The 19,841-nt window shown below is 44.8% G+C and overlaps 1 protein-coding gene across 2 annotated transcripts in view; it reads left to right on the top strand.

Moving 5' to 3' along the window:
* The first annotated feature begins 4,761 nt into the window (after window positions 1-4,761).
* PCSK1 (proprotein convertase subtilisin/kexin type 1) overlaps window positions 4,762-19,841 on the top strand; it is a 37,965-nt gene continuing 22,885 nt past the window's right edge. The window contains exons 1-6 of one of the 2 annotated variants that reach the window (XM_080972602.1): window positions 4,762-5,295; window positions 10,677-10,781; window positions 14,462-14,572; window positions 15,505-15,651; window positions 16,310-16,386; window positions 17,870-17,958. In XM_080972602.1, the coding sequence (XP_080828728.1) occupies window positions 5,113-5,295; window positions 10,677-10,781; window positions 14,462-14,572; window positions 15,505-15,651; window positions 16,310-16,386; window positions 17,870-17,958 (712 nt within the window). In that variant the 5' untranslated portion in view covers window positions 4,762-5,112. The remainder of the gene's footprint in view (window positions 5,296-10,676; window positions 10,782-14,461; window positions 14,573-15,504; window positions 15,652-16,309; window positions 16,387-17,869; window positions 17,959-19,841) is intronic. The other variant, XM_080972603.1, reaches the window with a different exon arrangement.

Raw genomic sequence — 19,841 nt, 5'->3', positions numbered from 1 at the left:
CTCGGGATCTGCTTCAGAACCCTCGTATTGGTGGGATGATCGACCAGAGGAGCAGTTCCGCAGAAGGTGGCTGGAGGGTCCAGGACGAGCAACGTCTCCAGAAGGCAACGAGGGAGAGACGGACATGGACGTTTTCGGGGACGACCCGGGTTTCGAGCACGGCGGCACAGAGATGGAAGCGGAGGTGACCGTCGTCAACGAGAGCAGGGAGGAAGAACCGGAAGACTTCGGATGGCGGCCCGCCACGGGAAGCGAACTGTATCCGACATTCGTCCCCCTGACACGGCAGCACCCAGATCCCGCACCGGAAGGAGGGGAGGGGGGAAGAGGGGGCTTCGAGGGGGGGATGGATGTCAGGGGTTCAGGAGCAGAGGCAAGGGCAAGGGAGGAAACAGAGAGCGAGGGAGAGGAGGCAGAAGAAAAGATGAGTGATGACGACGACCCGAGATCTCCGAGTCTTTCCAGTGAATCAGAAGATTCACAGAAAGGAGCACCAGTGGCCAGGGCAAGGGGGGAGCCTAGGGGGACACCCCAGGAAGATAGAGCCAGAGGGGACTCAGAGGGGAGCAGTTGGAAATCAGGACCAGCGTCACCGCCAGAGAGCAGGGAAGAGGAAGGGCGCCAGGGATCAAGCGCTGGCAGCTCACAACAGGGGGGAGGGCACGAGTCAGGAGTGGCCACACCTCCATCGGGGAGCGAAGAAACGGTCAGACGGAAGGTGGAAGGTTGGGCGCGCGTGCCAAGTTCAAATGCACAGGAAGGTGGCGCAGTAGGCAGCCCGGAAAGGGAGCCAGGTCCTAAAGCCCGCCGAAAGGAGGGAGAAGAGTCAGGGGGGGTCAGCGTCAGCGTCAGAGGAATCCCGGAAGGAAGAGACCCCGGGGGGCAGAGGGACCCAGAGAAGAACAGTCAGGCGGAAAAGGTGGAGCAAGGCTAGGATATTAAGTTGGTGTACAAGGGGCGGAGACTCAGATGGAGCTTCGCCGATCTAACCATGAGACGTAGAGTTGCACGCAGCAGCTTGAGAATGGAAACTGTAACTCAATAAAGACTTTTATTTAATGATCGCTGGCTAGCGTGATCCTCTGTGAGCTAGGATCTGGAAGCAGCTCTGACATCATCCCATATCCGAACCATTCCCACTACCATCATAGAAACCATCAGAAAAGTTTGGTGGGTGCTGCAATCTTCTTCCAACCTTGTTCCCTCCCATCAGAGTCAATGGGTGGGAAATAACTCTCTCCATGTCCTGTCCTGGCATGATTTCTGTTGTGTTCACAGGCAAGTTCATGGGATGGAGAGACTAAGATCTGGTGTAGTTGGGTTCCTCCATTCATGCTGCCCACTTTCAGCCTAGGATTCAGGGAAATAATTTTCCCAATGGAGGGGCTCCGTGGACTTTTTGTACAGCATACAGGGGCATTTTGGCAGGCTTTCAACAGGAACTGGCAGCCTCCATTTCATTTCAACTCCCCTTGACCCATGAACCAGTGAGGATACGATTGCACCCTTTAGGATGAACTAATTTGCATTAAGTGGTGCCATGTGTCATCCTACTCCTAGGCCAAAAGGGTGACAGTTCATCACTACCGCCACCACCACAGCTAAACCTAAAATTAAAGTTTAGGTTTATTTGTTTTATTGATCTTCAGAATCGTGGAGGACAACTGAAAGACCCATCTAGAAATCTGCGCAGGCCAATGTAAAACAATAGCACAGCAAAACAAAGAAAAGAATTCTCAATTGTCCCACTACTTAAGGCAAACCTCGAGTCATCTTAATAAGCAAACACCCAAAGCGGGTGATGAGGATGGAACAAACTCTGATTTCAACCGACATCTCCTCTTGAAATTTAAGGAAGGGATATAGAAGTTGGAGGTAAACTGGGGCTGTGACAACTGAAACAAACAAGATTAAAAAAAATCTTCCAGTAGCACCTTAGAGACCAACTAAGTTTGTTCTTGGTATGAGCTTTCGTGTGCATGCACACTTCTTCAGATACACTTGCATGCACACGAAAGCTCATACCAAGAACAAACTTAGTTGGTCTCTAAGGTGCTACCGGAAGGATTTTTTTAATTTTCTTTCCACTATGGCAGACCAACACGGCTACCTACCTGTAACTGAGACAAACAAGGTCAAGGAAAGAAGCAATTTTCACAAGATAGATAAAGGAAAGTGATTGCAAGAGAAGAGGGGGTTCAGAGGGGGGACAAAGACAGGCAACTAACCAGTGCTTACGAAAAGTGAAGTCGGTGTTTGAGAAAGAATCAGGAAGGAAGGTCATTGGGGACTTATGAGAAAGAGCGACAGTGCAAAGGAACATGATAATGGTAACTGTGGGAGCCAAGGAGAAGATAGCAGAAATGGTGAAACAAAAGGAACTGCACAATAAATTTTGCGCATTAAACAAAATGCAGACTGCAGTCCTATACACCAGGGATGGGGAACTGTGGTCTACCTAGGGTTCTTGGACAGCAGCTTCCATCATCCTTTACCATTGGCCATGGTGGCTGGGACTTTGAGTACAACAACATTTGGAAGGTCAAAAGTGACTGCTTCCTACTAGACACAGTTATAAGTAAGTCTGAGTAAGCTCCATTGAATAGGACTTTAAAATGTTAAAAAAAAGAAAAGGTAAAGGACCCATGGACGGTTAAGTCCAGTCAAAGGCGACTATGGGGTTATGGTACTCATCTTGCGTCAGGCTGAGGAAGCCGGTGTTTGTCCACAAACAGCTTTCCAGGTCATGTGGCCAGCAGAACTAAACCACTTCTGGCACAACGAGACACTGTGACGGAAACCAGAGCGCACGGATACGCCATTTACCTTCCTGTCGCAGCGGTACCTATTTATCTACTTGCACTGGCGTGCTTTCAAACTGCTAGGTTGGCAAGAGCTGGGAGCAATGGGAGCTCACTCCGTTGCGGGGATTCGAACCGCCAACCTTCTGATCAGCAAGCCGAGGAGACTCAGTGGTTTAGACCACATCTCCACCCGCTCCTCCTGAATAGGACTTACCTTGGAGCAGACATGCAGAGGATTGCACTGTCAGTGCGTTTGCAGGAGATGCTGCTGCCCACTTCCTCTCTCCAGTGACTTGTAGCCATCTTTGTAGATGTTGATGACTTGTAGCCATCTTTGCACCCACCACCATCTCACACAATTGGGCAGCATCACGGCTCCCATGGAACCATTGTTGGAGGCCGCATGTCTCTAAATGCCAATTGCTAGGAATCACAAGACTGCTGCTGCACTCTGATCCTGCTTGTGGGCTTCCCACAGACATCTGGTTGGCCATTCTAGGATCAGGATGCTAGACTAGATGGGCAAGTGGGCCTGATCCACCAAGACTCTTCTTATATTCTTAAAGGGATTATAAGGTCCATATGACACATAGGAAAGGCATATGCTATGGGGAATTGGAAACATTAAAATCATCATCCTGACTTGCAAGCTCTAAGCTCTTAAGAGGCATATGTTGGCATTGACTCATGCCGGAGTTTGGTTGGAGAAACAGGTAGGGAACATGGGAGGGGTCGCTAGAAATGGCTTGATAATGCCGTGACAATAATGTTGTCGAAGCCAAGTGAATCCCAGGAGTCTAAGGCTTATCTGGTAAGAAGAGCAGCATGGATAATGCCATTTTGGACTTGGATTGAAAGACTGTCAGTATATATGGTTCCTAATGGCTTTGTGAATATTTTTTTTCCTGTTTCAAACAGCAGGGTATCAGTTTCTAAATAAAGTTTTAAAAACCTACCTTCCTCTACATTGGAGAGGAATGCCAGCTTTTTCATACATTTCCTGCCTGGAAAAAACCTCTGTGATTCAAAATATGTGCCATATTGGGGTAGCAATGGTGGAGAATCTGTAGATGTGGACAGATGCATGTTTGTTCTACCACATTCTCTTCCTTCTTCCCACTGCATGCAATGTGCCTGGATGTATAACCTCCATTCTCACTTTGTGGAGATCGCCTTTCACCCTGTATAGAACTGGAAACCCCCTTCCCTGACAAATCTTGCGGTTTCGAAATGCTGTGCTTGTGATTTTGTGCATTTTGTACATTGCCTCTAGGCTTTGGCGTAGGCGAGGCATGAAACCCTAATAAATCATCTTCTCATCAGGAGCTGTGAAGTTGCCCCAAAAGACCTGCATGTGGGGTCACAATAACTGTTCTTAGGTTGACAGGGCAGACTCCTCCTCCCAACTTTAGATAGGGAAGTGATCCCCAACTGCACACACACACGTACGTTCCTTACGGCCACCTCTTTGAAATCTGTTTACAAGCAAGCAGCCCATCAGCTAAAACCTCTCTCCCACCTACCCCCCAAGATCTTTATCGATTCTTTTGGCAGTGTTCAAAGCTTCAGAGCTTCAGAAAGACAGTGACCGGAGGCACCGCATCCGGAAAGCAACAGGAACAATATGTTGATCGAAATGCCCATCCGTTTGCGGGCAACCTTCGTGCTACAGAAAGAGCTTTGCTTATCTGTAGGGAAGCCGGCGGTGGGTTGTCAATTCATTCAGAGAGGCGAAAGAGACCGACAGTGAGACAGATTGCCGGAGCCTTCGTACCATGGACAGCTCCTGGTACAGAGACGCTGGAGAATTTCCCCTTCCTCTTGCGTGTGTGTGTGAATAATAATAATAATAATAATAATAATAATAATAATAAAAAATCCTGCAGTCCACCCCCTATATTAGCAAACACCTCCAGCTCCTCCTCTCCCTTGGGAACAACCATCTCGATCGGAGCCCGGGAGATCTGACGTCAGGGATCGCTTTCGTCGTTTTGACGTGTCAAGCCCTCATTTCCATTCTGGCTGTGGCGGGTTGGAGTCCTGCTCAAGCATGAGCCGGGCAGAAACGGGCGACCTGTGATCGCAGCCAGGCACTTTCTTGAGAGCAGCCAGCTCCTTCTCCACCCCTCCGCCCCGCACCAGCCTTTCTCCTGATCGCATAGCAACCAGAGTGGGGCAGGAGTTTTCCACTCTTCCTCCTTTTTTTGAAGCACGAATCCTGACTTCTCCAGTGCCTGACTCGATTCCTTGATCGATTCTCCTCGTTCTCTCCAAAGCGCCCGGTCCTCCTTCTTCCTCGCCGGCTGCCATGGAGAGGCGAGGCTGGGCAGGGAGCAGCGCGGCCGTGGCTTTGCTGGCTGCCTGGAGCGCAGCCGTCCTGCTGGCCCGGGCGGAGAGGCAGTTCGTCAACGAGTGGGCAGCCGAGATCCCGGGAGGTCCGGCGGCAGCCCAGGCCATCGCCGACGAGCTGCAGTATGAATTTCTGGGGCAGGTAAGGCTCCCCGCTTCCCTCCCCACTCCACCCCTCTCCCACCCCATTGCGCAAAGCAGGCAAGTTTGTTTCTCCCGCTTTCCCGAATAGGAACCCGGCGGCGCGCGTAATTGACAAGCGATGCCATTGACTAGCAGCTGGAGATAGTGGCTGTGCGCTAATGGCTCTGTTGCTGAGACAGAGCTACACACGTCACGTGCTCCTTTCTAGACACTGACTCCCTTAAGCAAGGATTTCTCATGCTATTATTATTATTATTATTATTATTATTATTCGGGAGTGGTAGGTGGGTTTCCTAGCTCAGGATGGCGAGTTCTTCCTCCATATGGCAAACACAGTCTCCGGGGAAAGTCCTCAGAGTTCCCAAGCTTTCTTTCCTGCCACAGGATTCTTTGCTTTTCTATGCACACCACTGAATAATAATAATAATAATAATAATAAATTTAAACAGAGTTGAGGAAATGACTTTAGGGATAGCACACTCCTTTGCGTTCTGCGAGAGGTGGCTTTCTCGGGGACAATACCAAACGGAGTGGAATCGGCAGCAGGCGCTGGGAATTGCAACTCAGGGGAAACGAGGAACGCTTCCTCCTCGGAAGCCCCCGCAAGGAGACCTTCCTTGCTTTGCATTAACCCCTACAGCTCCCCAAGGCGAAGGTGGAATGCCTTTAGCTGGGGTTCCAACCTCAGGATCCGTTTCAATTGCCAGGATTGAAACGAGAGAGAATTCAACAATCGAGAGAATTCATAATTCCCCAGGGATGGGTGAAGCAGTATGCAGAAGGAGAATGCGTGTGCAGAGTACTTCCCCCATCCTTCTGAGTAACCACAGACATCTGGGTTTATGCAGGAGGAAGCCGTCATTCCGTGGAGCGAGCTTTCAGACAAAGAATGAGCTCTGTCTTTCTTTCTTCCCTCCCTCCTCCTTTGATAAAGTTCTATCAGCCCAGAGCATTGAAACCACTTGCCGTTTCTTTCCGCAAACCCTCTGCTCTTAGGGACATATTTGTGCCTCCGTGGTTTGGTGAAGGTGCCATGTGGATTGAACAAGAGCAATCCTACACTGTATCCTAAAAGTTAACAGCGCCAGGTGTTTTCCACAATCTCCTCTCCCTTCCCTTCCCTCCAGCCCACCTCCTCCCCCTGTCTGTCATGCCATGACGTCACTGTTGTCAGGGATGAGTAACTTCATTTACGTAATAGCAACCTTGCCCCGTTATCTAATTGTAGAGTTTCCTACCTGTATCCTGTACCCCAGCAGTTGACTCCAGTAGTGCAGAAACCAAACCCCTCTGATCTGGTTTCTAAAGAAACAGCCTAATATGTCTGTGTGTTAGTCCAGTGATGCAGAGCATGGAGAGGGTGGAGATCAAAGTCTAACATCTGCTTTCTCTTTTATGATCCTCACTTACCTCTTATGCTTGAAACAAGCTCCGTTGTCACTGCTGGAAGCAAATTTAACTCCCCGCGCCCCCATAAAAGTAGTGCTGACGAACTGCTGTGCTGGCAAATAGAAGTGCATAGGATCTGATTCACTGCTGTATCCTGTGTCCTTGTGTCAGCGACACAAGCCTACCCCAGCCTGTTTGTTACACAGCAGTGGGTGTTGACAATATTGCATTGGCAACGACTCAGACCACCCAATGAAGCAGAACAGAAGCACCCAGGAATACAGCGTAATGTCGAGATGAGCAATGAGGGGCAATGTAGCCCAGGCAGTGCTGTAGCTGGGGGGGCTAGCCAGGTTTTTTTGCCCCTGGTGAAACCTCCAGAGGAGCGTCATTGAGGCTCCCAGCCTGCCTCTGTGTGTGTGTGTGTGTGTGTGTGTGTGTGTAATACACAAATATGTGTGTGGGGGGTGCCAAACTGGGTCTTTGATCTGGGTGAAATAAAGCCTAGTTTTGCCCCTGAGTCCAGGTCCAGAGACCATGCAATGAGCTTTTGCACCCCAACTGAGTCAGCTACTTTGGCACAATCTAGGGCAGTGAACTGTTGCAAAGAGATTGCAACTGATAGGGAGCGTGGCAGAGTTAAATGCCCCCCTTGTTTTGCAGAGGGTTCTCTCTACCTGAGAATAAGCCACTGTGAATTTTTGTAGATATGCACATCTCATGGCCAGGTTTCCTATTTACAAGATCAACTGATTCATAGGCACTTCGATACTCCCCTCCTGTCAGAACTTAATTTGAGTCAGCAAGTGTCTCTGATCGCATAGCCATAGCTCATTCCTGGAGCTTGTCAAGTAATAATAAAGAAAAGTCTGCCTTTCTTTTGCCACGTATATATCTTGATTTGGAAGGCAGGCTTTCTAGCTCGGAGGGTGTTGCTCCAAGCCTGTCAAGAACCGCTTTGGCACCTCTTGTTTTAGAAATTTTGATTTGTTTATTTTAAATATTTCCACCTTGCTAAATTTCCCAAAGATCTAAACATGGATAATACATGGGAGTTGCTGTTTGTAATGCATTTGGACTTCAAGTAGTGGCGGACATTTGCAAGCACTCTAATGAAGATGTGTAGTACTTAGATTGCTGCTGCATTAAATGGGAGGCAGTAATGTTGCTCTGAGATGAAGCTAACAGGGGTGACATGTTATATGGCCCGGGTCCTAGTGCTGTAAATATGGTAGGGGCTGCCATCAGCAGTAAACCACTTCCACATGGTAGGAGGTCCATGACACAGCCCCAACACCTATAACTGGCTCTGGCAAATGTTTGCCAGATCCACTGGGGGCAGTGGCCCTAGCATGGCTATTTACTAACTGCTGGCAGGCTTATATGCGGGAGCTGAGTAGAACATTACAGTGGCTACCTGGAGCCCAGAAGTGATTTCAGTGGCAACCAACCTGTGTTCATACTGCCTGAATCAGGCAACAGTTGTAGCTCTAGGAGCTCACATTTCCTGTTCCAATTAAAAACCCGGTAAGAATTGTTGCTGAGCAGAACTGAAACTAGGCTCATTTAGTGCTTGACAGAAGGCAGAATCACTCAAACTCTTATCTCTGTTTTAACACTTCCTGTATTATGCCACTAGCTGGGTAGTTTCTAGGCATGCATTGATCACCTCTCCTCCATCTAGATTTCCATATGATTCCTAACATTTGCTCATAATTGCAATTAAATGGCTGGAGTCTACGACCTGCTACTGTTGCAGCCAGTGTGCCAGGAATTTTAAAACAGAACCACGCATGCCAGGCCATTACAACCCAACAAGTAGGAGTTATGTTTCTTGTGCCACCTTAGCAAAGGGAATTAGATCTCCATCCATGCTGAAAATAAAATGCACTCCCTGTCCTGACTCCTGAACGACCATATTTGAATAAGCTCCAAGATTTAGTCCTGCTTTTCTGGCCAAGTAAATGTCCTCTCAGAATTCTGCATACCATGTAACATGAGTTCCAACTGCCAGAACACAAAGTAGGAAAAATGAGGATTCTAAGCAAGCCAGAATTTGTAAAGCTGCTGCACAAGATCACTGTGGCATTGCAGAAGCAGGCTATTTCAGCATAGCAATGCAAACAAAACTACCGTAGACATTTCTACCAATTATCATTTCGGCGATGATCACTTGGTAATGAGAAGTGGAGGGCACTGAACATGTTGCATTCAGGCCGACAGCCATTCCATATATCATTTGCTCTAATATCCCCGAGATGAGCAAGACGACAATATACTGGGGGAAATCAGTGTTATGGAGAAAGAATGGGAAATGATGAAATGAGCTGTGGGGAATCCAAGAAGTGCTGTCTAATGAAATCCAGAGCAAGGCCATTGGATAAGAGAAAAGCAAGGAAGACAGAGTGGAATACATCATGAGGTGGCTGTGCTCTGCCTCCACAGTTGAAGTCAGCAATGCTTCTGGGTACCAACTGCTGCGAATGGGACTCGGGTGGTGCTGTGGTCTAAACCACTGAGCCTAGGGCTTGCTGATTGGAAGGTCGGCAGTTCGAATCCCCGCGGTGGGGTGAGCTCCCGTTGCTCGGCCCCTGCTCCTGCCAACCTAGCAGTTCGAAAGCACGTCAAAGTGCAAGTAGATAAATAGGTACCACTCCGGCAGGAAGGTAAACGGCGTTTCTGTGCGCTGCTCTGGTTCGCCAGAAGTGGCTTAGTCATGCTGGCCACATGACCCGGAAGCAGTACGCCGGCTCCCTTGGCCAGTAAAGCAAGATGAGCGCTGCAACCCCAGAGTCGGTCACGACTGGCCCTAATGGTCAGGGGTCCCTTTACCTTTACCAGCTGCTGCAAACCACAGAAGGGGAGGGTGCTCTTTTACTCATGTCCTGCTTCTGGGTTTCCCACAGGCATCTAGGAGCCATGGTGGGAACAGGATGCTGGGCTAGAGGGGCCTGATCCTGTTTCATGTGATATATATATATATATATATATATATATATATATTCTTTACATTTCAAAATATTCATTTAGACAGCCTTAAATCAATGACTTCCCTTCTTCTCTTTCCGTGGTTCATTTTGCATACCACACACCCCTGCATATTTTGCATGAACTAAACCATTCAGTAATCCATTGCTACATCCATCAAAACTTATTTACACTGCTGAATTTATCTTAATGCTACCAGCGTTTTTAAATGAACACAATTTTCACCCACATATTCAGTAAACATTTTTCCAGTCTTCTTTAAACGTATGTTCTTCTTGTTCTCTTATTCTATATGTTAAATCTGCAAGCTGTGCATATTCCATCAGCTAAGTTGCCATTCTTCTTTAGTTAGGACCTCGCTTGTTTTCCATTTTGGGACTAGCAAAACACGGGCTGCAGTAGTAGCATACATAAATAAGCTTTTTTGACACCTGGGACCCCTTTGTGTTTGAATCTTTCAGTTCCATATCTATCACCTATCCATCTGTCTATCTGGAACTGAAAGAATTCAAACAGGGTCTGATAAGGAGAAGCCTGGGCAAATGAAGGTAGGCAAATGCATTTACATGTCCTCAGCCTTTGTTTGGGTTGAGGATAAGGATGGAGAAGTCCTATGCTCTAAACAAAAAGCACCTAACAGTTAATCGTCTGTACACATAGATGGGTAATAGAGTTGGAACCTATTTGTTCCTTTTAATTCTAAGAAAAATCCTGTCCCCTGTGCATATTTTCAACACATTGCTCTATTCAAGACACGTTACTATTAGTTTTAAAACAGTGTATGTTGACAATTATTCACGTGTTTAATTGCTTGGAAAATATTGGTGGAGACACAGTTCTGCTCCCACAGTCTTTGCACTTCTGCTTTTGAATAAATATTTTATCCAGCAAAATTTAATGTTCTTATATTTGAAGCATTTCTGGGAAATTCCAATTATCCGTTGCTATTGACTGTTTGCTCCCTGTGGGAAAATATCTCAGAAATCATCCTGTGTATTGCAGATTGGATCACTTGAAAATCATTATCTATTTAGACATAAGAGCCATCCTAGAAGGTTGCGAAGGAGTGCTACTCACATCACAAAAAGACTCTTGGATGATCAACGCGTAAGTATTGCCTTTGCAGTTTCCTGGACACTGCAATACTGAATACATTTACAAGGGAATAAGCCCCCATGAACCCAGATGGGCTTACTTCTGAGCAAACATACATAGGATTGCCGTCTCCTCCGGCCTTTAATTTATTTAGTAAATTCATATCTCCCCTTTCCTCAAGGAGATTAAGGGATTGCCCATGGTTCTCTTCAACCATTTTTATCCCTACAACAATCTTGTGAGGTAGGTTAGGCTGAGAAACACTGCCTGGCTCAAAGTTACATGGGGAGGTCCACAGCTGTCAGAGTTTGCTCTGCTGGTGTCAAGTGCCCCCCCCCCACCCTCAGTTTAAGGTACAGAAGCTGACTGGACCGACAGTTGAATCTTAGGCCCCAAGTTTACCATGATACCACTTTAAACAGTCATGGTTTCTCCCAAAGAACCCCCGGAACTGTAGTTTGTTATGTGTCCTGAGAGTTGTTAGGAGACCTCTATTCCACTTATATAGCTTCAGTTCCCAGAGTTACCTGGGAAGAGTGATTGCTTGTTGAATACTCCAGAAACTGCAGCTCTGTGGTGGGAATATAAGTCTAACAAATCGCAGAACTCTTAAAAAAAACCACAGTTCCTAGGATTCTATGGAGGAAGCCATGAGTGTTTAAAGTGACATGAAACTCCTTTAAATGTTGCAGATGGGGCCTTATTTCAGCTCTGGCAATGGGATGTTATCCTCCACAGCACTTGAGGGCAGCAGGCTTGCTTAGCAGATGCCCAACAGGCTGTGTGGCACATACACCTCTGATTTCCGACAGGTGGAAGTGACCAGGTGGCTCAGGGGAGCTGCTTCCTCCTGGTATCTGCTGCCTAATGGTAGGGCCAGCCCTGAATGTAGGAGAGTGAAGCAGACTGCTGAAATTTATGGCAAGTAGATAATGTTTGCATAGTAGGGCTTGCCTCATGGTGTCAATGTCAAGATTTGCCCCACAAAAGGGTGAAAAATATAATCATCAGAAATTTTGGGATTCATTGAGGAACTAGCTCAAGGGGAGTCTGTGGAAATCGGCAGAGCTCAACAACTTGCCAAAAAAAAAAAAACTTTTGTGTCTGGGTTGTCATTTTTTAAATATGGCAACCTTACTTAAAATGCAACAGAATCCTTGCTTTTTAAAGGTGAAGGAAGAGGGAAGAGGGAAGTTGTGATGACAGTGCAAATTCTAAGAAGCAAAGTATTAGCAAATGAGAAGGTCCAGATCTTGATGTAGAATCTTGGCCAGCAGTTTGACAACTGGCTACTGGAATTATGTACTTAGGAAACAAGACAAAAAGCAGATGTGTGTCAGATAGCAAAGGGCAACATAGACCAGCTGATTGTTGATATCTTAGTTCTTGGTATAGCCACTGGGAAATCAATTGGGTGTATGTTATTTTGTTTATACCACAACAGCTTCTCTGTCGTGTCTCTCCACGCCGGGGGTGTAACCTGCAACAGCCTACAAAGTGGAGAGTGTTCACACCACACCAGATGTCTTGGTGACATTGTCATCAGACATTATGGCAATCGCTCACATCCTCTGGGCTTTCTCAGCAACTCTTTCCCCATTCCCAGTTCAATGCAGAACTGGATTCAGCCAACTGAGTTCTCTCTTGTTGGGGAGAGGGGGAGAAGCTTTGTGTATTCTGGACTCTATCCTGTGCCTACTTTGAGCCCAACTGTGCTCGCAATTACATCACCAGCAGCTCAACTGGGTCTGAATCCCCTCCTTGCATTGTGAGACATAAACCTACTTGCCTGACTAATGCAGCAGTGTCTGCTGTTTCTGTTTGCTGAGTCAGTGGCAGAGACAGAGTGAGATCTCTGCCTCTTCTCTCCCCACTTTCTCTCCTGCCCACTCCTTCCTCTTTGGTTCTTGAAATACCACTATGGCAAATTGCAGGCCCTAGGAATGCCGGGAAATGCAGGTTTTGTGACATCCCTGTGCTAGCATTTCAAGTATGAAGGTGAAAGGAAATGAAAGGGAGTAAGACTTTCCTTGCTGCCATCACTGCAGCCACAGCCAGATATATAGGTAGGAAGAGAAGTTCTTTTTCAGCTTGGATTATAACCTGAGCCGCCAAAGAACTATGGGGCTGGGGTGGTTGGTTCAGTTCAGTATATTCTAGTGTGCTTTACAAGCATGGCAGATTTGCCTTCCAAACTGGATCATTGCAAAGTTCATTGGCATCAATGTTTTCCATGTGAAACTTGGTGCTACACATGAAATAATCAGCAGGGAGATCCACTTTGCATAATGGGAATGGGTGTCAGTTAAGTAACCTGCCCTCTGCCCCTCAAACTACTATCTGTAGAAATTGAGCACTTATCAGAATGTGGTCCTCCAGGCTTTGTATATGCTAAGGCTTGGTTGCAGAATTTGTTTTCAATATTAGAGGTCAACTCTGACATGTGTGCAGTGCAATATTAATTACATTTGCACTAGCAGCAGCTGCTGAAGAAGGCCAGCTTCCTGGCTCTTGCTACAACCTTTTGCAAACAGGGTTATGCCTAATCTGCAAAGATATATTACAACATGAAATACAGCATGCCTGTCTGCGATTTAATGCAAATACCCTTTGCTGGGATAGTTCAGTTGGTAGAGCAGGCTTGAATTACCTTTTAGAAAGAAAATACAGTATGTTGAGTTAGAATCATTTAATATAATTTCCTTAAGTAATAAACCACCATATGCCAAGACTAAACAACAACAACCCAGCAACCTAAAAAAATAAAAATAATTAAACCTATCTTCCAGTAAGTAGGATGCTCTTAATGCTTCCATAGACAGACATGCTAAATTAAATAGGGTGTAGTCCTCTGTCATTAATGCTCTTATTCTATTATATATAATTATTAGATGTGATCTAATAGTAACAGTTTTCTTAATATGGAGATTTGCAATGAGATGTAGTTACAGGGCCAGGTGGAAGAGCATATGGACTGTGAATAAACAACTTTGATACTGGTATAACAAGAGAGTATATCTCCCACATTCACTGCTATAATTGTTTTTAGTTCACACAGCTAAATGTTAAACTGTAGCTCATGGATAAGGTTTTTTTTTTATACATATGAGTGAGTCTTGTTGCTTAAAAAAAGGAAAGAGATAATTTTCTGTTACTGATGTGCCAAAAACCTGTATGCCTGTTTCTAAAAAAAAAGCTTTCTTCCCCTCTGAAAGAGGATTCTGTTTTTCTACTTCACTTTTGGAGTGCTTTAGAATTTCAGCAGCTGTGTTATCATTGCCAGGTTGATCTGGGTGCTTTTCTTTCCATTAAATATTTCTCCAGTTCTCAGCAGCCTCCCCAGTGGCTTGCACTTCCAGGTCTGGAAAAGTCCCTTGGGCATCATCCCTGGATTTTAATTAAAGTGTGGGAAGCTGGAGAGGCTGTGGAGATCAGTGTGCTTGTTGGTGTTGTTTTTAAGGGAAGTTCTTCCTTTTACCTTAAAAAATATATATCCACACTGATTTCTCTACAATTAAAAAAGACATAAATGTTGTGAGTCTAAAATGCGCCTCTGAGATTCTTAAAAAAGGGGTGGGATAGAAATGCAATAAAAATAGTTTGGTGCACTAATAATAGTAATAATAATAATAATAATAATAATAAAACCTCCAGGTTCTTTATAGATGTTGCTATTGGCAAATATATTCCAGGTGTCTTGGGCAGAACAACAGTATGAAAAGAAGAGAAGTAAGCGTTCGGTATTGCGGGACTCAGCAGAATATCTTTTCAATGACCCCATGTGGAATCAACAATGGTATCTGGTAAGAGCTTGCATTTATATGTAGACTCTACATGTCTTAAGAAAAGTCAAAAGTCATCTATGAACTGCGGTGCAACCATTTTAGGCTGCAAGCCTAAACACCCTTCGTAGGGAGCAAGTGCCATTGCACTGAACCAAGTGGGACTTACTTTTGAGTAACGATCCATAGGATTGCACTGTATGAGACATGCAAGGTATTCAACTCTTGACAAGCAATTTTCTACTCCTTCTACTCTCAGCTTCCAAATTATAAGCATAGTGCACAAGAACTTTTGCAAAATGTTTTCACTTTTTGAGATGGATTTTTCTTTTCTCTAAAAAGTGTCTTATTGCTTATGTCACTGGCCACTGACTACCAACTATTCCCCCCCCCACACACACATTCAGGTTCTGAAAATGGAAAAGTCAACAGCTATCAAAGAACAGACTGGTGGTTTGGAATAATCTTCCGACTGCAATTGTTAGAATAAAATGCATTGAAGTTGCAATCAGAAGCTAACTAAGCGAGAAGGAAGGCACTTCCACTCACACATTGAGGGGCGCAATTTCTGCCAACGCTTCCCTCCATCAGCAGCCCATTGTGCCATACCCCACACTCTGTGCTACTGTGACACAGAGAATGGGAAATCCCATCCCACAAGTGAACATGGTTCCAACCCAACAGACTTTACTTATGAGGAAAGAAGATCAGGCTACCAGGCTACAATTTACAGCGTGCTTACTGGGAGCCAAATCCCATTAAGTATGATATGACTTGTTTTTGCTTAAGATTGGGAAGTACATTGCAAGAATTATTGGGCATAATCCAAAGTTAAGCCCTGCTGATCTGACTGGAGAGCAGGAGAGCACATCCTTTGCAAGCAGAAATTCACAGGTTCAATCCCCACCTTCTCCAAGAATATATATAAATGTATTATCCTTTATTTTTCCTAGCAAGACACAAGAATGACTCCGTCTCTGCCAAAATTGGATCTCCATGTTATTCCTGTGTGGCAAAAAGGGATTACTGGGAAAGGTGTTGTCGTTACAGTGCTTGATGATGGCTTGGAGTGGAACCACACCGACATTTATATTAACTATGTGAGTTTTATACTTCAGCAATCAGTCAGTTATTATTTACCAATGGAGTGGCTAGACTCTTGGGGCTTGGATGTGGAAAATGAGTTTTATCTCTCTGCTCAGCAATGAGGCTCACTGGGTGACCTTCAAGTCACTCTCTGTCTACCTGAACTGCCTCACGTAGATATTGTGAGGATAAAAATGGAATCCTTCAATAAAGGCTAGGAGATTACAAAGATGACAAATAAAGTTAAACAAATTAATACTGAACAATAGTTCAGTGTCTCGTGTGTGTGTGTGTGTGTGTGTGTGTGTGTGTGTGTGTAAATATAAAAAAAACTGTTAGAAAATACTAACAGGAGTAGTCACTAAAATATAACATCAGTGCTATTTTTCTAGAAAAAGAGGTGCTGGGACTCACGATGAACACCTCCCTTGTTCTCTTAGAATGGCAGTGGCATCTAACTGACAGGTGCCATAACTGAGTTCCGGCAAGTTCCAGCTGAAGAAAAGCCCTGTATATTATCATGCTACTGCAATTGCTAAATAAATAAATAAATAAATAAATAAATAAATAAGGGTGTTTTCAAAACGTTAGAATTAATTTAATTCCGCTGCCTCAGCAATTTTAGAAGTGTTCTGTATCCATCCTCTTCCTTTGTTTCATTTTTCAACTTAGGATCCTGAGGCAAGTTATGATTTCAATGACAATGATCACGATCCATTTCCTAGATATGACCCAACAAATGAAAACAAGTGAGTAACGACTTGCTGTTTCTCTCTTTAATATATGCTGCTGATAATCTCTGTAAAACAAATCTTGATAGTTGACCCTTGGTGAACTTTGGCCACTTTCATAATATGTACGGTGCTATTTAAATGAACTAGCGCAGCGGTGGGAAACCATTTTTCTGCTGAGGACTGCATGATGGCTGTCAGCAGGGATTGAGCCAAAAGTGAGTGTGAGCAGATCCAAAAGTGGTTGGCTGCACCCCTTGTTCTCCCTTTTTCTCCATATGAACCAACCCAGAACCTGCAATCATCATCCAAGGCCCTTCTTCATATGCTTCCTCCGTGAGAGGTCTGGAAGGTGGCAACACGAGAATGGGCCTTTTCTGTGATGGCTCCCCACTTGTGGAATGCTCTCCCAGGAAGGTTCATCTGGTACCTTCATTACATATCTTTAGGTGCCAGGCATTTGCCCCAGGCCTTTGGCTAATTAAACAATCTATAGCCTTTGAACTCTCAGGGGCGGGGGAGTTATAGTTTTTGTTTGTTACTGGACTACAATACCCATAATCCCTGGCTATTGGCCCTGCTATCTGGGGCTGATGAGAAATGTAGTCTAACATCATCCAGTCGCGGGCCACAGGTTCCCCACTCTGTTCTAGCCAATCAAATATGGTTTTTCGGCAGGCTGGGCCTTGAATGATGGTTTGAGAGGTCCAGGGCAAGGAGAATTGGCTCATTTCAAACATGGAGTCCATCTCAAGTAGTTGTTCCAAGCCAATTAGAAGGCCAGTTTGTAGTGGAACAATAAGGAACTTACACGATGGTTCACCAGCCTCTATCAGGCAAAAATGATATTTCATTTACTACATGGATGCTCTTATAACAGAAATAATATCACCGGAGTAGAAGGTTTTCAACGGATTAATGTTTCAAGCCTTTTGAAAATCCATCACTCGGCTTCTCTGCAGCAGTTATAGGCAATGGGAGACCATTATCCTCCAATTCAAATGGCATTATCTCTAAAATCTACCATTTCTGCATAACATCAGCTCTTTATTAATATGTAAATGGAATTCAGACTGGCAGCGTTCATCAGCTCAACAGCATACAAAGCTGTACTACTAAATAAGGCAGCTTTTCATCTACAGAAGGTGAGCAATCATATAGAACACATCATAGAAAACATGTTACCATTTACCCTGGGACTGGCAACAAGGACAAGCCATACATATAAATTCTGTTTTCTTCCTCCTAGATACCTTGGTATCTTGTGTACTGGAAACAAGGCAGGCTTTGCTTTATAGTATTTCCATTTTTTCACTTGAGAAATTAGGTTTGCCCTTGGAATTAATTCATTAAAATTGACTTATCATTCAAATGAATGGCAATGCCAGTATACTGCAATCTGATACCTGTGGGCTCCATTTGAATCTGATACATTCAAATGAATAATCATTCATAATAATAGTTGTAAATGATCGGTATGGACTTGTGGGTTTTGTTGCAGACATGGAACACGGTGTGCAGGAGAGATCGCCATGCAAGCCAACAACCTGAAATGTGGAGTAGGAGTTGCATACAATTCCAAAGTTGGGGGTAAGAATCCAACATAGCAATTCAATTTTAATAGAGTTTTCCACCCCTGATGTGCTCGAGGTCTGAGCAAAGGAATAGTAAATGGAGCAACATGCATTGGCGAGAATGTATTATTAGAAGAAGTCTTCCATTTCTGTTATATGCAATGGTCATGCAGAAGGGCTGGAAAGTATTGCTACAAAAGTTGCATGCTATAGAAGACTTGGAACGCGGGTGGCGCTGTGGGTTAAACCACAGAGCCTAGGACTTGCTGATCAGAAGGTCAGCGGTTCGAATCCCCGCGACGTGGTTAGCTCCCGTTGCTCGGTCCCTGCTCCTGCCAACCTAGCAGTTCGAAAGCACGTCAAAGTGCAAGTAGATAAATAGGTACCGCTCCAGGCGGGAAGGTAAATGGCGTTTCCGTGCACTGCTCTGGTTCACCAGAAGCAGCTTAGTCATGCTGGCCACATGACCCAGAAGTTGTCCGCCGGCTCCCATGGCCAGTAAAGCGAGATGAGCGCCGCAACCCCAGAGTCGGTCACGACTGGATCTAATGGTCAGGGGTCCCTTTACCTTTACCTATAGAAGACTTATAACCTCTCCCCAGGGTCATTGCTTTATTTTATTTTAACAGAAAATAATATATTCACTTAACCCTCATGTTTTTTCTGCCTGTGCACCTGTGCAGGAATTAGGCTGCTAATATGGGCTTATTCCTATCTCCTTTTAAAATGGACTAGAATTCAGTTGTGGGGCTATACAATGCACTTTCACAAATGTGGAAGGGGCCATGTAAATGCTTCTCTGCATCGGCTCGTATACCAAAGAGGAAAGGTCACAGTTAGGACTCCCAGTACCAGGCACAACTTGAAAGAAAAAGATCTCATTCCCCCCTCTAATGGAAAATAATAGGTTTTCTAATGGAAAATGCTTGTCTAATGATTCTGAAAGTGGCTTACTAATGGGAAAATTGGTGGAAATACTATTTTTTTAAAAAAAAAACCTGTTGTGGATGTTTTAAAGATACAAAAAAATAAATAAATAGTACAGTGGTACCTCAGGTTACATACACTTCAGGTTACAGACTCCGCTAACCCAGAAATAGTACCTCGGGTTAAAAACTTTGCTTCAGGATGAGAACAGAAATCGTGCTCCGGCGGTGCGGCGGCAGCGGGAGGCCCCATTAGCTAAAGTGGTGCTTCAGGTTAAGAACAGTTTCAGGTTAAGAATGGACCTCCAGAACGAATTAAGTACTTAACCCGAGGTACCACTGTAGTCAGTCTAGTAATGTTAAATAAATATAAAAATGCAAAAAACCCCAAAAAACCCAAATCTAGGTATGTTTTCCAAAACTCCTAAGTGTCATCTGTTCATGTCTGAGTGAAAGAGTAATATGGAAATAAATAGGAGCTTGTTTATGTTTTGCTTTTTAAATCTGAGAATGACAGGCATGTAGTTCAAATGCCTTGTCAAAAGTAATGTAGCCTGCAAAGTGAAAGATTTATTTTTTTTCTACACAGCTTTTCTCACAGTGTCATCAATCAAATTTCCCAATTACCTTGGTGGTGTCCAGGTCATCTGCTTGTCTTATACTCAAATTGTATGCTAATATTGTACAGCCCCCACCCACACAAATTTTAGAAATCTCAATTAACAGAGGATTCTAAAGCAGTACTAAAGGGGGCAGAAACATTGCTCTTTTTACACATATATGTAAAAAATGAAAATGGGACAGCTGTAAGTGGAGCAGACAACTGTGCTGGCTGCTGTCACATTTGAATTCCTCTGAGTTAACAGCCTTCTCCTCTCCTGGCTTGCAAGCTATCAATCATGCTACATTCCAATCTGACTTCGTCAACCTGCTTCACACCTTTCTAACATCCTAAATGAAGCAACTGCCTCTC

Source organism: Podarcis pityusensis (assembly GCF_964106645.2).
Source record: "Podarcis pityusensis genome assembly, chromosome: 11".
Lineage (NCBI taxonomy): Eukaryota > Metazoa > Chordata > Lepidosauria > Squamata > Lacertidae > Podarcis > Podarcis pityusensis.
Note: the sequence above shows the minus strand (reverse complement) of the source record. Positions and strands in the feature narration are given on the sequence as shown.